This window comes from Syngnathoides biaculeatus, chromosome 17 (assembly GCF_019802595.1).
Source record: "Syngnathoides biaculeatus isolate LvHL_M chromosome 17, ASM1980259v1, whole genome shotgun sequence".
NCBI lineage: Eukaryota > Metazoa > Chordata > Actinopteri > Syngnathiformes > Syngnathidae > Syngnathoides > Syngnathoides biaculeatus.
Window position 1 is genome coordinate 17,336,866 of NC_084656.1, and position 11,799 is coordinate 17,348,664.

General features: G+C 41.4%; 1 protein-coding gene across 2 annotated transcripts; it reads right to left on the reverse strand.

The window, feature by feature from the left end:
• Positions 1-76: 76 nt before the first annotated feature.
• nup54 (nucleoporin 54) lies at positions 77-10,806 on the reverse strand. 2 transcript variants are annotated; one of them, XM_061801064.1, is made up of 14 exons: positions 10,650-10,806; positions 9,604-9,711; positions 8,575-8,658; positions 7,036-7,122; positions 6,458-6,616; positions 5,221-5,441; positions 4,047-4,234; positions 3,701-3,897; positions 3,572-3,626; positions 3,406-3,499; positions 2,153-2,260; positions 1,949-2,068; positions 575-685; positions 77-491 (listed from the first exon to the last, which is right to left on the reverse strand). In XM_061801064.1, the coding sequence occupies exons 1-14, from the start codon at positions 10,693-10,695 to the stop codon at positions 363-365; spliced, it is 1,707 nt and encodes a 568-aa protein (XP_061657048.1). In that variant the 5' UTR covers positions 10,696-10,806; the 3' UTR covers positions 77-362. The 2 variants fall into 2 exon arrangements, with proteins under 2 accessions (XP_061657048.1, XP_061657049.1); XM_061801065.1 differs by lacking the exon at positions 9,604-9,711 and having other exon boundaries at positions 10,650-10,780.
• Positions 10,807-11,799: the final 993 nt, after the last annotated feature.

An 11,799-nucleotide genomic window follows, 5' to 3' on the forward strand; every position in this document is an offset into this window, starting at 1 on the left:
GGGTGTGAGCCGCCCGAAAGCATCGCATTGTACCGTATTCACCAATAAAGATGCAATGACACTGCGCATTTCGTGGTTCCAGTTAAAATTACATTTTAATAACGTTCTAGTGGCATATAAAAACAATACAAAGATGTATGTACAAATGTGTTTGAAGTCTCATATCCATAATCTGACTTTACATGGAGGGCGAAGGATATTATTTTGCACCTGTAAACTTTCTGTTATCAATTCAGAAAGTACAGATTAGTCCGTCCGTCACTGGGAAACACATTTAAAGCATCATGCTGACAAACATGCATCAGAGGATGGATATTGAGATTGTGAGCGCGTCGGGTGTGTGTGTGGGCGTGCCAGTCATCTCAACTGAGGATGCCGCCTCGTACGTGTCCGCTGTCGCTCAGGCCGTGCTCGATGAGTTTGATGTCCTCCAGGTCGTCTTTAATCACGCTGATTAGGTGACTCAAGCCGTCCTGCTGCTGCTTTAGGTGCTAAATGAGAAGGTGTGCAAACACATTTTGTTGACCTATCTACTCCATTTTTTTTAAAACACATTCTTACTGAAACAATTTACTTGTCGGATTTCACGAAGGAGGTCCGCGTCAACATTGTAGCGCTCCTCCGATCGCACGGCACCAAAGTGGTTCTGCATGCGGATTTGGGACATCAGCTCATTCAAGCGACCCTAAGGCAGGAAACATCAAAACCGTGCCTAAACTTGAAATAAAACATTGGATGAACGCACATATATGTTTGGCACAATTTTTAAGCCGGATGCCCTTCCTGACGCAACCCTTCTCAGGGAGTGGCACTGGGGCGACCCCGAAAGGGACAAGCCGAAAGAAACTTACTTTTTTTTTTTTTTTATTTTTACACACAAATGCACACCTCATTTGTCCCATGAAAACAGTCTACCGTTATTTCCGGCCTTTAAACCGCAACTTTTTTCCACACGCTTTCAACCCCGCGGCTTATGCTGTGATGTGGCTAATTTGGGCCATTTTTTCTAGCGGCCGCAAGTGGGCACTCGAGCGGAAAAGGTAAGAGTGAGACCAGTGGAATATATGTGCCGAGGAAGTGACTTTTACCGGGATGTTTTTTCTTTTTTTTTTTTTTAACTGGCCCATTTAGCGCTGTGCTAGCGTGTTGCTGGTGTGTTACTGCCGTGTCTCAGTGATTTTTACCCGTATGTTTTTTTTTTTTACCGGCTGTGTTAGTGCTGTGCTACCGTGTAGCTGCCGGGGTTGTTTGTTGTTTTTTAGCAGTATGTTTTGGTTTTTTTTAACCAGTCCTATCCGTGCTACCTTGTTGTTGCTATGTTAAGATAAGGTATTAAAACTTAGAAAAGTCTTTGTAAACCGTCTCTCTTTGTAAATATCTCGTGTTTCAATGTGGGCACTTGCATTTTTTACACAGGTACGGCTTATGTTTGTACCAAATGGTATTTGCTTTACAAATGTACTGGGTGAGATTTATAATCCGGTGCGCTTTGCAGGCTGGAAATTACGGTGCTCATCTCCCGCATATTTGCTCTACATGTGTATGTAGTGCTAATGATTAGGAGAAAAAAAAATGTAAAGAAAAAACAGGAGGCCAAAACCAGTGTTGGATTCAGCACATCAAAATCATTATAAAAAGTCTTATACAATAAATATGCTATTGATCAGTGTTACCTTTGTGTTGTATTAAAATATTTGCAAACCTCTGCTTTTACTTTAAAGCAATTGTCAATCTCCCCTGCATTTTTTTTGGAAGACATTACAGACTAAGCAGTCACTGAATCAATCAATTTAGGTTTGTGCATTTTCTGTACTGTCAATTTGAAATAACGTTTTACTTCAAGATCTGATCTTAAAAAAATATTTAGTAAAATAGTTGCAGAAACATGAGACAGATTTATTTGTTCCTCTTGTGCTATTAAAAAAAGTCAAACTGTTAGTCTACTCACCTTGAACTGCGTGGGGGCATTGAGTTCCGACTGAATGGTGTCCAGCTGCACCCGAAGGTGCTCCTCATCCACCTGGATGGCGTACCCACTTTTCCTCTGGATCTCCTGTTTGATCAGCACCTGTGGACAAAGAATGGAGGGATCATGACAAGAGTAGGGGAAGGGAAACGTGATGTCGGACAGGGCGGCGGCAGCGGCACGTGCCTGCAACACGCGGTGTGAGAGGTCCATCAGCTTCCTCTTGTATTGGGCGATCTTGGCCACAGTTGTCGCCTGGTTCTTCTGGAGCTCGCTGATGTCGTTGGAGACTATCTGCAAAGTCCGCAGGTTCATCAGTGCACCCATCATGACTTAATGGCACAACGGCTTGTGGAATATAGTTCTTCTTCATCCCTTATCTATACATTCCTTTCACCGATTGCCCGCCAGTGTTCAAACTGAGGCACCACAAAACTGAAATTACTTGTCAAAGACTACATTTAAGTGAAACGTGTGTCAAGGAAAAAATGCCGTTGGGTGTTAATATCTCGGTAATAACAAGTAGTTACTTCAAAACGTGTCATGTTTGATTAAAACTTGCTACAGGTTTTTGTTTCTAACCAATATTAGATTAAAATAGAACATTTGCAAGTTCCGAGATCCAATGGCATCTTCTTGCAATCTGAGGGATGAAAGTAGTTGTACTGTATCTAACAAAAGTTATATTGATGCATGCCTAGTAATTACACTTTAAACCAGTTTATTTATTTAAATTTTGTTATTTTTTTTTACACTGGATTATTCCTTTGTTGAAAGGAGGGGTAGAACAGATTAATAGAATTTCAATTCATTTCAATGGGGAACACTTATAGCGTAATTTCTCGAAAATAATGCGCAATTTTTTCCCCAAAATATTTTTAAAAAGTCAATAGAGCGCATTATATTTAGGTACGGATGAAAATGAAAAAAATACAATCACACTGTATAGTCGCATACAGGTTCATAGAGTGGTAAAAAAAAGGTATACATATAAATTTCAAAATTATATATGATATTTAATGTCTTATGTTACACATTTTGTTGCTACTGCACCAAACATCAGAAATGACTGCCCGTGAGTTTATCTTAACTTAAACTTAAATAAAAGTACAACTCTAGCAAAATAGAAATACAGATAATTCCTATTTTTTTGAGCATATGGATTGTAGCAAATTGGTGGTGTGCATTGTTCATTGGTAGAAGGGTTTTCCTGATTTTTTTAGGTCAACTTTGGGGGTGCGCATTATACTCAAGAAATTACGATATCTGTGTCAACTGACTGAGTTACGAGTTTGGTGACGGAACAAACTGAACTCAAAAATCAAGGTACCACGATACTGCAAGCCACTTTACTGAGCATCGAGTAAACCATGTTTACATTAAACGCTTGTTGTATTTTACATCAGTAGCTTGTACATCAAGTGTGTTTGTTGACTTACGTCAACTCGGGTCTGATGCTGTTTGGTCATCTGCTCCTGGATTTGAAGTCGACGAAGCAACTCTTTAAAACCCACCATGGGGACTGGGATCAACCTGGGCAAGAACCAGGTGGAGGTTTAAAACTGCGGGTCATGAAAGAGTGCAAACAGCCGCAAACATACTCACTTCTCTGGGTCAGGGTTGTCCACCTTGGCCTGCTCCCAGATAATGGGGTCCACCCCTGGTGAGGTCAAGCGGGCATCTTTTGAGTCACTGCAGAACCAACGGGCGGGAATGAGGCGCACGCACGCTCACCTGCTGGGGCGTTCTGGAGAAGCTGCTTGAGCTGCGCCGGTGAGAGCTCGGTGCGCGTGACCGACATGGCCACGCCCAGCTGCGTGAGCTGCACCTTGATGTTGGCCTGCTCCAAGTACGTGAAGAGCGTGGAGGCGGGGATGCGCTTGGACGTGCCGTTCGGGGAGCGCTCCACCACGTAAATGATCACCTCTGTCCTGAGAGCGGAACAAAATTCAGCTTTTATTTATCCCGCAATGAGCAGATACGAAAAATTGTAAACATTTTTCTTTACATTTTAAGGCCATATCACAATGCTGTTTTTCATACTGTATATGTGTATGTTTTATATACACGTGAGACGTACTGGTCGTTGGGCAGGGACTTGACGCCGTCCACATTGACGCTCAACGTCTGGTTGCTTCCTAGAACTTTATGCAGCGACTCCACGAGCGGCTGCTGCTGCGCTCGCACGTCCATCTCCTTCTTGTTGAGGACCAAGACCACCAGGCCGTCCTCATCCTTGCTGACCGGCACGCAGCTGTAGCCCACAGCCTGGTGAGCACAATATACGGTCAACCTCCATTTATTCACGATTCCCATATTCACCTATATGCAATTTTTTTTCCTGTAGAAACTCTGCAGCTATCTGTAATTCCCTCACATCCCAACAAAACCCACAGCCTACTGAACTGATAAGGGTTATTTGGGGTTCAAAAATGTATATACACTGTAATTTCCGGCCTAAATGCCGCAACTTTTTTCCACACTTTCAACCCTGCGGTTTATGCGGCGCTAACGTTAGCGCAGCGCGAGCGTTAGCGTACCTGGTTATAAGCCTCGGTACACACAAATAGTTTAACGCCAGCGCCGCGCTAATGCTAGCACCGCGCTTCTCCGTTAAACTCTGTGTACCGAGGATTATTACCAGGTGCACAATGTAGGCCGGGAATTACGGTAAATGAATTAAAAAGTGCGTTTTAATAATTGTGTTTTTCAAGAGAAAGAAAACATTTTTATACGGTCAATTGAGTTCAATTGAACCCAAAGGATTCGTTAGGTCAGTCTTGGGTTCAGCAGGTCAGTGTACACTCACTCATGCACGCACACACTTCCTGTTCCGAAGAAAGCGCTTGAGGTACTTGTCCTGTTTATCTTTGGGAGGAATCCTTTTCGAGGATGATAGACAAACGCAGAAACGAAAGGAATCGACTGTTGCAAAAGCTGCTACTTTCTTAACTTGTATCTGTCTACCAGGAATGTAACACGAATGCCTTCAATGTCCTTTTCTGTGCACATTTAGTCTTTTAGCTTAATTTTTGCACATGCACTTTCACACACTATTATTGTTGCTTTACTCTGCTGTCTGGAGCTTGATGAACAACTACAAATGGGAATCTGCTCTCAATTTCCTTACCAGGATAAATAAAGAATTCAAAAAATTAGTCAAATAGAAGCACGGCATTTGTCAAAGTAAAGTTCCACATTTCTGTTTACGGTAAACATTTTTTTTTAATTGACTGTGGCTAACTCGCCATTACCTTGAACCTGCAGAAGGGGTTTTCCTGGTTGAAGTCTACAGGGGGGTTGTTGTTGCTGAAGTAGCCCTTGCCCGTGCCCCAGTAGGCCTGCAGCTGGTTCCATTTGGCCAGAATGGAGTCGCGCTCGTCCCCCAGCAGAGTGGGCGCCGACAAAGCCGTCACCTGCTGGTACAGCTGATTGGGCTGAGCCTGCTGCTGGGCAGGCTGACCAAACAAGCCTCCTGGTAATGCAGCATACCAGAGTACTGCTTTACTCGTAGTATTAAGACATACAAGTGTAAAAAAAGTTCATCAGCGTAATATTAAAGTAAAACTACCCTAATTCCCGGCTTACAGAGCGCACCTGCTTATCAGCCTCACAGAGTACATTTTTAAAGGAAATACCATTTGGTACGTACATACGCCGCAGCTGTGTAAACGCTGCAAGTGCCTACATTGAAACACGAGATATTTACAAAGAAAGACGGTACACAGAATGAGTTTAACGCTAGTGCAGCGCTAGCGCCACGCTAATGCTAGCGCTAACAGGGCGGGTTAAAATAAAACTTACCGGCAAATATCACTGAGACACGCCAGTAACACAGCAGCAACACGCTAGTACAGTGCTAATGCTAGCGCAGCATTAACAAGGCCAGTAAAAGTCACTTCCTTGGCACATATATTTCACCCGTCTTATTCTTACTTTTTCCACTCGACTGCCCCTTGCGGCCGTGAGAAAAAAAAATTCACAAATTAGCCGCATCACCGCATAAAGCGCAGGGTTGAAAGCGTGTGAAAGTCACGGCTTGTAGGCTGGATATTACCATATTCATTCTTTGCAAAGAGCCTTTTACTCTTCATTATGCTTTAGGATAAATGCTGTTTGCATTAGTATGTGTCGTGCCATTTATATTCAGTTTTTGTTGAGCTTTTAAATCTTACAGTCAGTTCTCATTAGAAATCACCCAACAGCTCGAGCGGAAGCAGCTAAAATAATAACTAACAAATGAATGAGTGTAGCAAGTAGAAAATGACCGACAGAACTTTCAAAGAGTTTTTTAGGTTTAATTTTTTGGTTTATTGCGTGCTGCGACAGCACAGTGTTGGAGTGGTTAGCAGGTCCACCTCACAATTATAAGGTTAAAGGTTTGACTTCATCAGCGGAGTTTGCATGTTCTGCCTTGCTTGTGGTTGTCTGCAGGTGCGCCATCATCCTTTGCTTTTTTGTTAACTAAAGCGACACATGGCTGCAACTTACCCTGCTGCTGCTGAGTGGGCTGGAGATTGAAGCCACCAAACCCACCCAGACTGGTTGTTCCCAGTCCAGTTCCAAACCCAGTGGTGCCGGCGGCTGTTCCGGCACCGAGGCCGGAAGTGAAACCGAAGCCTTTGTTCTGTGTGGCCCCAAAGAGGCTCCCTAAGAACATGAAGAACGGCGAGAGCAGATGTGTCAGTCAGGGTTTCACTTCAAAACTGTGAAAACCACATCACACTGAACGCATTGAATTTACGTTTTAACACGTTGGCCACAATAAGGAGACACATTTCCTCAAAGAAGAGACACAAAAACAGGTTAAAGGAGTCAAATGGAGACTGTGGCGCACAAAACTGTCGTGTCCAAACTAAGATGACATTAGCAGGCGTGTTTCGTATTGGTTATTTGTAGCTCTGTATGCTCAAACGTTAACAATGAAAACGCTTGACTTGAATCCTTTAGATGCTTGCCGAGCCAGTCTCGTGCAATTTGTTCTTGTCACGGATGATGACACCTTTTGTATTTCGCAGCATAGTTTTCCAAGAGAATTCTGTTTGAGTGCGGAAATGTTGCCAACTTACCTGTAGTGTTGGCCGAGGATGCGAAGCTAAACGTGGAACCCGGCGCGGCGGCTGTGGTCGTGGTTGTGCCAAAGCCACCAAAGCTTCCTGAGGGGGAAAAAAAAAAAAAAAAACAAAAGAAGAAAAAATATATATATGTTTTGAAACAAACAAAAATCACAAAACAATTATATGATCAACAAGAAAGAATTGATCACAGTGGTTGGTGCAACAAAGTAGATGAGTGGATTGGATTACAAGGGGCCGTCCGGTCAGGGACATAATTCGGGATTACTTGTCACATACTGCTGTATTTTTCGCACTATAAGGTGCACCTTCAATGAATGGCCTATTTTAAGAGTTTTTTTCATATATAAGGCGCATAGAATTGACGTTATAGGAGAGGCTCGGGTTACATTATGTATCCATTAGATGGGCTGCACTAAAGGCTCAATATTGATCCATATATAAAGCGCACCGGATTATAAAGTGCAACGTCGTCTTTTGAGAAAATTATAGGCTTTTAGGTGCGCCTAATAGTGCAGAAAATATGGTACTTAAACACCTGAACATATACTAAGGGGCGAATGATGAAATATTTTTACAGTCAATAACAATATGACGAAATCTATGTCAAAGTCATTTAATTGATGAGGTCATTGATATTTTTTTCAGCACAGTACATCCACAATCTTTTTTTTTCGACACCACGGACCAGTTTTGTGTAAAAGCAAATTTTGCCGAAAAGCATAGAAACAAACGCACCCCTACAATTTCTCAAAGTGCATTTGTTGGAATTAACAACGAAATAATTTATGGGATATGACGATATTGTAACCGAGTTGGCCAGACATTTCGTTGTTACACACCAAGGTGAGAGTCAGGCAACAGCAGCAGAGGGGCAAGTCCGAAGTCCTCTAAATATTGGCCAATTGGAAGATACCAAAATCACATGATGAACGATTAGTCGACTAAACATCAACGCGGAATAATAAAAATCGACTTGTCAGTGAATCGGTTCAACCCCCATTGAGCAGTGTCAAATATGCATACGAGAGTCCTTCAGTAACGAATATGAGTTGTAACCTTGAAGGAATAATGTCCCTGATGGCCCCTCATACGGTGTCCCCCCCCTTATGCAAAGGGAAATGGATGACGTCAGACGACACCAAAAAGGGGAAAAAAAAACAAAAAAACGTGCTACATGGATGTTTGTGAACTCTACACGACTCAAATCAATCAAAGTTTTATCTACCTGCGCTAGCCAGGCTATTGCCAAAATTGAAAACATTGCCGGCGGTGGATGCTGCGCCGAAGCAGCCCGCATTAAAGCCCACCGCCGTTGCGGCCGGGTTGGCATTCAAGCCGAACCCCCCGAAACTAAACCCACCGGCCGCGGTACCTCCGGCTCCCAGCCCCCCAAATCCTGCAGGCCGGCAGAGGCGGGCAGCGAGAGGGAGAAAACGACACATTGGGAGTTAAAATGACAAGGGTTAATAAAAGAGAGAAAACAATGAAGATTTCATTAAAAAACACGAAAAATAGGGTGTCGCAACGTACCCGTGCTGGTGGAGCCAAAAGAAAATCCTGTTGCAGGTGCGGCGGCTGTAGTGGTCGCCGTGCCAAAACTCGGAGCGGTGAGCGCTAGGACACCAAAAAGCAGGGAAGTCAGAAAATGGTCTTGGGGTCCATTGGAAAGGTAATAATAAATGAAAAAAAAAAAAAAGTCATTGTTTTACTACAATTACGTTTTCTAAAATTAAAAGTAATAGTCATTTTAAAAAACAGTACTTTTGCAAATTAAAACATTTTCCAAATATAACCTGCCGCTTTAAATAAATCCAATTTTTGTATGTAAATAAAGTTGTATTTGGAGAAAAAAATGGTGTATTCATGCAAATAAAGTCATAATTTTACATAAATTAAACCACTTTAAATAGTAGTAATTTACAAAACCAAAACATTTAAATTTACAATAAAGTTGCAATGTTACACAAAATAAAGTCAATTTTAGTTAAAAAATTAAGTGACTTCATGCAAATTGGTCCTTTTACATCAACAAAGTAATAACTTTACCACAAAAAGTTGTCATTTGATGACTAAGTAAATTTACTTAAAGTCTCAGTTTTGAGTGACTAAAGCTTTACCTTTGCAAAAAAGTCAAAATTATAAATTAAATCAAAAATTTGCAAAGATGTGTAAATGCTAGAGCTAGTAGTGTAATTCTGCAAAAAAGTAATAATTTTACAATTTATAATATTAATAATAACTTAAATATTTATAGAACCTTTCAAAACACCCAAAATAACTTTACAAAGTCAAGGAGGATCAAATCGTGAGTTGATGAAAAAAAAATGTGTGCTTTGACGGCTGCTTTGAATGTGTTCAGGCTTGGGGAGTTGATATGATGAGGAAGAAAGTTCTGTAGGCGGGAGACACGCACACAACCTTTACTTTTTGTTTCTGTGGTGAATGTTGACAGAAAATAAATGCTCTCTCTTCGAGACATTGTTTTTCCTCAGGATATTACAACTTTATCCGTGTAACGTTGCGCATGTGGAAAGAGAGGAACACAGAGAAAAGGCTTACTGCCAAATCCAGAGGCAGCTGTGGTGGTAGTTGCAGGGGTGCCAAAGCCAAATGCTGTTGATGCGGTGGTTTTTGCACCAAACGAACCGAATGAGAACCCGGTTGTGCCTTCAAAAACAACAAAAAAAGTGGGGTCAAACCAATGAAATTATTACTTTGGTGCCATCACCTGGAGTATTGGGGGGGTTGTTGTTAGGTGAAATTCTTTTTTTTTTTTTTTTTTTTTTTAAATCTGCGCGTGAGATCCCGTTTTGTTGGCCTCCATTTTATTATTCTACGCAGAAGCCAAGACGAGAGTTAAATAATGTACAAGGTTTGTGTACACATTCATTCAATCAAGTACTCTGACGAACAAAGGCTCTCAAAACAGAAAACTGCACTGTTTTAAATATAAACCTTCATTCCTCTAACATGATACTACATGGAGCATAAGCCTTTTCTCCTCCTCCCATTCTTTCAATATTCGTTTCTTGATTTGTTCTATTCGAATTGAGTGCAAGACATGATCAATAGATCACTTTTTAACACCAGTTAATATAACTCATGAGCCTCCGGAAGGTAGCTGGCTTGTGTCTACATTTTTTAAATAAGAAATCCAGTGATTTATGTGACATGGGTCTATGTTTTATAAAAAAAAATATTTTAAAACAATTTATTCGTTCGATATTATGGAAGAGCCACGTTATTGACGTTAGCCCTCTACGTCATCATCATGCGACAGCAATTGCGTCTTCACGACGCGCGAGAGTCGAATTCGAAATCTATTTTTTCCATTTGTTTTATTTTAATAAGTGGAATTATACGTAGTCCACAAAATAAAAAAAAAACATTGATAAGGTAGTCTGGAACGATTGAATGATTCCGAACACGGCCAATGACTTCACCTCTTGATGTTTATCGTTAGCCGGCTATGGAGAGTGCTTCTCGACACGAGGGTTAATTACGTTCGCTTTCCTATGATTCAAACCGAAGCTTGACAGTGTTAATAGAGCACTGATAAACTCGTACTAATTATCATAAAGAATGTGTAAATAAAACGCACTTACTAGCAGCAGGATTTGAGGCTGCACCCGTGCCAAAATTAAACGCCATGTTGACCGTCTGGTGCTCTAATTCTTTTCCTTTCAGATGTGCCGCTTCGAAGCCAACAAGAGGGCGTAGCGCCACCTAAAGACCGAACTTGGTACTGCAGAAAGAGCATTCTCAAAGAGTCTGGAGTTATTATATTTTTACCTAATAAGAACCCCCCCCAAAAAAACCCGCTGACGTCACCACGTTAGAGAAAAGTACTGTACTGTAGTTATAAACAATGACGCCATGTGATCGTCAACGGACATAGGTACAAAATACCAACTGCTCCAGCTCGGGTAATCGACGTGCTTACGTGGCAGCCATGTTGGGGAGGTTGATTCTTCCACAAAGGAAATGCAAGGACGTTGACATTAAGTTATAACTCTTTGCTCATGTTTCAGCAGAGTTTGAGTAAACAGGCCAAATGAACAGATTTTTTGTGTTCAGAATGGCCAAACATTCATTATATAAGTGGTATCTTGACTTACAAATTTACATGTAACTGATTTTGTGCACAAGTTTTACTCTTGAACTTGAAATAAATGGCATTTTTCCATTACAGAGCCTCCAAAACACCACACTTTTCATTTATTGCGTTTAATAAGGTATAATTGTACAGTGTTGTATAAAAAAAGTGAAATGAAATAAGCTTGTTCCATCAAGTGAAATTACATTATGTATTGTATTGAAGTTGACCAGTTAAGTTTACATGTGAGCATCTAGCGTGAGTTGTGGCCTACAGCAGCTTACCGCACATCAGTTTCTTTTTTTTTGTAAACATCCGTCGTTGACTGGCTCTCCTTGGCTAAATACGAGGGCATCAGTTTTCACTGCTCTAGGGAGTGGTCCCATGTGTCATCAACATTTGCCTCAACGAATGTGAATAGTAGTGCAGTGTCAAATGTAGGAAGCAGTTTTAAAGAGTCCTCTCGAGACTGTGCTGAAATTCAAATAAATCCACAGAGGCCATCAAGGAAAGCGCGGCCTGTACCGACTTGTCACACTTGTTGGATGCTCAGCGTCACAACAGCAATGTCAGCACACACACAACACAACCACTGGAGGTAATTACCACTAGAATGATCCTGTATGAAGGAAATATGTGTGGCTCTTAATGAGACTACA